Source organism: Trypanosoma theileri, assembly GCF_002087225.1.
Source record: "Trypanosoma theileri isolate Edinburgh chromosome Unknown TM35_Tth_205_V1, whole genome shotgun sequence".
In the NCBI taxonomy this organism is placed as follows: Eukaryota; Euglenozoa; class Kinetoplastea; order Trypanosomatida; family Trypanosomatidae; genus Trypanosoma; species Trypanosoma theileri.
The window spans coordinates 1-4,438 of NW_021640047.1; the positions used below are offsets into that span (position 1 = coordinate 1).

Sequence of the window (4,438 nt, forward strand, 5' to 3'; positions counted from 1 at the left end):
GCTCTTATTATTATTATTATTATTATTATTATTATTATTATTATTATTATTATTATTATTATTATTATTATTATTATTATTATTCACTTTATATTTCCCTCGCCTATTTTTGTGTTCGAGGCCTGCCACGTACTCCCCTTGCTCTGGAGGCGCGCACGCACGAACAAACACGATGTTGAGAAAGATTCACGCAATCAAAAAAAAAAATTTTTTTTTAAAGGGTTAGGAAAATGAAAATGTTTGAGTGTATGTGTCTCTTGTCTCATTTTTCTTTTATTATCTCTTTTTTCTTATGGTTTTTTTTTTTTCTTCCTTCTTTTCTGGATTTCCCCCGTTACCCTTTTTCTCTATAGAGAGGGAAAGCACACATATTGTATATATATATATATATACGTATATATATATACACATTTAGTTCTACTGTGTCATGTGTGTAGCAAGGTGGGCGATGGTATTCGTCAGACACCGACGTCTGTGCCGCATGAGCCGCAGCACCAGCACCATCTGCGGTTGCTGTCGCTATTTTAGTATCGGAGGGACGTCGGTCCTTCGCGGCAGCAGTGGTATTAGTAATAGTATTAATAGTAGTAGCAGTAGCAGTAGTATTATCATGAGTGGTAATAGTCATCCCACGACTAATCTTATTAGTATTCGTACTATATCCACTGGGATGAACCGCAGGGAAAGTCGTTGTTCGGCTGTCAATTTCGTTCTCTCGCCTCTGCGTGCGGGGTGGCGGCGATTCCGTGCGCAGCGTTTCTTGCGTAAGTGTGCGACTCTCACGCTTGGTGTGTTGTTGAGTTGTTGTGGGTATCTTGTGCTTTGTGCGGTGCTGCAGTGGCGGTGGGAGGCGGGCGTGGCCTCTCTGTTCGTCCCGCACGAGGAGTTCCCGCTGGAGGAGTGGGCGCAGGTGGAGCCGACGCTGCGGGAGGGCGACGTGGTGTTGATGATGGGCACCGGCAGCACCAGCCGCCGCATCACGTGGGCGCAGTTTGCGTACAGTCTCCTGCGGCCCGCGGCCCTCCGCTACTCGCACGTCGGCGTCGTGGTGGAGCCCGCGCAGTTCGAGCGCTGGCCGCTTTACCGCCCATCATCCTCAACCTCATCCACAAGTACAGGCACATCTCTGACAACAACAACAACAACAGCGGGAGGGCGCGATGGACTGGAGTACAGTGGTCGACTGTCGACGAGCACGATTGCGGATATGCTGCGGGATGAGCGGCTGCGACTGCAGCGAAAACAGAAACGCGGCGTTGTCATGATGGAAGTCGTCGACAACCTCGACGTGAACGCACCGGATGTGAACGGCAAAGTGCGGCATGAGTGTGTGCAGTTGGTGGAGGCAAGTCATCGGCTGTTTGGACGCGAAGGGGAGCGGTGGTGTTACAACCGCTTTGCGGTGCGGCGGCTGAAGGGATTTGAGTGGACCCCGCAGCGAAAAGGATTACTGCGGCAGTACGTGAATGAGAACGTTGGCCGCCCACTAGATAAGAGTCCACTGTTGGTGCTTAGTTTCATTCATCCAAAGTTGTATGAGTGGACAGGCGCACGGCGTACTGGGCGGGAGATTAGCTGCGCAGAAATGATCGTGGATCTGTACAAGCACTGCGGTGTCATTCAAAAGCGAATGCGACTAGTTCCCGTAGCGAGTAACAACGATAACCATAACGACAATAATAATAATAATAATAATAATAATACTAATAATAATAGTAACAACAGTAGCCCCCATACGGAGAGTGCAGATGTTATTGTGAATCACGATGGCAGTAGCGATTATCCCGAATGGTACTACAGCCGGCCAAGTATACAAACAGCACCGTGTCACTTTGCAGAGGGACTGGAAGTTGGTGTGCTGGACTTTGCAGAGGGCATTTCACTTGGGCCGGAGGTGCGTATGAGTCTTCCCGGTGGACTCCCGGAGACAGCAGAGTAAGTGCAAACACAAGCGGATAAAAAAAGAAAAAAAGAGAGGGGATCATAGAAGCCAAACAAAAAAAAAAGGAAAAATGTGTGGAAAACTACACATACACACACATACAAGAAGATCTATAGAGCTGGAGAAATAAAGTGAGAAAGCATGATGAGGATAATAAATAAATAAATAAATAGATAAAAGAAAAAAAAAAGTGGTGATAGTGATAGCAACAACAGCAATAATATAATGATGTGGTGGTGTTTGCTTCATGCATTATTCTTTTTCCATTATTAACCAGCACTAGTGTACATACATACACGCAAAGTTACATGAACCCCGAAATTCCCACTTCCAATGGTATATAAAAAAAAAAAAAAAACGCACAAATAGAACCATTTTTTGTTCTTTCTTTTTTCACATTGTTGCTGTTTGTTGAATATGTTGAAACACAGCCTCTTTTTCTTCATTTTGATGGTGTTGTTGATCTTTTATTTGATAATACTTCACCCACCTTGACAGCAACGAGAAGCACCACAGTAGTTTCCCTTTTTTTCCTTTTATGAAAGGTGACGAATGAAGGTGTTAGGATCACCTTCTCATTTTATGATGGGATTCTACTCGTTAAACTATATTTATCTATATATAATATGGTTATATATATATATATATATATATGTTATGTTTATGTAAAAGGATGAAAGATAAATGAGCTCATTGCAATTACGTGCAAGAAGTATAATAAGACATAAAGGTTTAGAGAAAAAAAAAAACGGACAAAGAAAGCACATAAACCATCAAGTAGAAGAGAATGAGAAATAGCAATGAATAGCTCACTTAGGCTTATATATATACACACACACAATTACATACATACACCCACAAACAAATTAAAAGAAAAATAAGGTGAACGAGGGGGATAATGGAAAGAAAAGAAAATGCAATGTCTTCTTTTGAGGGCGCGTGATTATTTTAGTGCATCTGAAGAGAATGGGGGAAGGGTGGAATGAGAGTATATATCCATATCTTTTTTTTTTTTATCGAACTATGAAAAGAAAAAAAAAAAAGAGAATCACCAAATCATATTTTTAAGTCCGCAGACACTATGTGTGTATGTGTGACTGTGTATTTATTTTTCATTGCTGGGCAGTTGGGAAGGGCCTATTGTGAGCCGGAGGCGTGTAGACATAGCCTTCCTTTCTTTTCTTTTTTTTTCCTTTTTTCGGATTCTTCTTTGAGAGCGTGTGTGTCCGCGTGCTTCTCTTTTCCCATGCGGGAATGGAAAAAGGGGGGCAATACCAGTGTGAGAGACAAACGAATAGATAAAGGGAAAGAAAGAAAGATAAATGCGTACACGTAACTAACTCCCATCTTCATATCAAATGTCTGTTTTCTCATTCTCTCTGTTTATACATCATCTGAGGATTATTATGTTATTTCTTGTTATGTCCTTATTATTATCTTGTGTTTATTTGGATACAGAAGTACAGGTTTCCTTCCCAACATCTTTTTTTTTTTCTTTTATTCTTTTTTTTCCAGTATATTCTAAGAGAAACACACGAATAAAAAAAAAGCATCAGAGAATTAGTTAATAGAAGAGAAAGTAAAGTTCCCGGTAACCTTGCAAAATAAAAAAAAAAGAAAAATAAAAGAAAAAATAGGAAAGAAAGAAACCAGGTAATGTCTGCTGTATCCTCCACAACCGGACAGGCATTCAGCCTCAAGACCCGTCAACCCATTGACGAGGACGCACTCCTCACGGAGGAGGACCGTCTGGAAAAGGAAGCCACAAAGGGAGAAGACTGCACGACTCGCCGACGGGCCTGCAAGAACTGCACCTGCGGCCGGGCCCAGTTAGAACAACAACAACAACAACTGGGCGAAGGGGCGCCTGTGCAGATGCCACCAGGCGGTTGCGGCAACTGTGCAAAGGGAGACGCCTTCCGCTGCGCTACTTGCCCGTTTCTCGGAAAGCCGGCCTTTGACAACACAAGCGACGGTAAAGTGAAGCTGAACCTCACAGATGATATTTGAGAAAATGCACAAGAGAAGGTATGGGGCGGGATGCAAATTAATGAGAAAGAGAAAAGAAAAAAAAAAGGAAAAGAAAGGGGGAAAAGGTGCTTTAAAGAGAAAAAAAAAGTTCGTATAAACCCCAAGCCAAGCCAAACACCATGACTCTGGGAGATTAGGTGACACAAAGTTGTACAAAACAAAAGAAAAAGAAGAAAGGGAAATGAATGCGTGTGTGTGTGTGTGTGGGTGGTCGACTTTGAGATGTTCCATTATTATTCTTGTTTGCAGCTTACTGCGAATGGATAAGTTTTTTTTTCTTTCTTTTACTGTATTTCTCTCGCTGAGCAAAAAGCAATGCCACACCCTTTGGTCTATCCCATAACAGTTATTCCTTAGGGAATGCACGCATATTTATATTTATATATTTATAGTTGAATGGTGGAAATCCTGTTTGAATTTTTCTCTTTTTTTTTTTTCTTTTACCCTTTTTTTTTTTTTTTTTTT

At 41.9% G+C, this 4,438-nt stretch overlaps 2 protein-coding genes across 2 annotated transcripts; both read left to right on the plus strand.

Moving 5' to 3' along the window:
- Positions 1–448: 448 nt before the first annotated feature.
- Positions 449–1,939, plus strand: TM35_002051000 (uncharacterized protein; the record flags this gene model as incomplete). Its single annotated transcript, XM_029032014.1, has 1 exon — positions 449–1,939. The coding sequence occupies one exon, from the start codon at positions 449–451 to the stop codon at positions 1,937–1,939; it is 1,491 nt and encodes a 496-aa protein (XP_028876691.1).
- A 1,659-nt stretch (positions 1,940–3,598) lies between these two features.
- On the plus strand, positions 3,599–3,952 carry TM35_002051010 (Anamorsin-like protein; the record flags this gene model as incomplete). The annotated part of the gene is made up of 1 exon (XM_029032015.1): positions 3,599–3,952. One exon carries the CDS (start codon positions 3,599–3,601, stop codon positions 3,950–3,952), a length of 354 nt encoding a protein of 117 aa, XP_028876692.1.
- Positions 3,953–4,438: the final 486 nt, after the last annotated feature.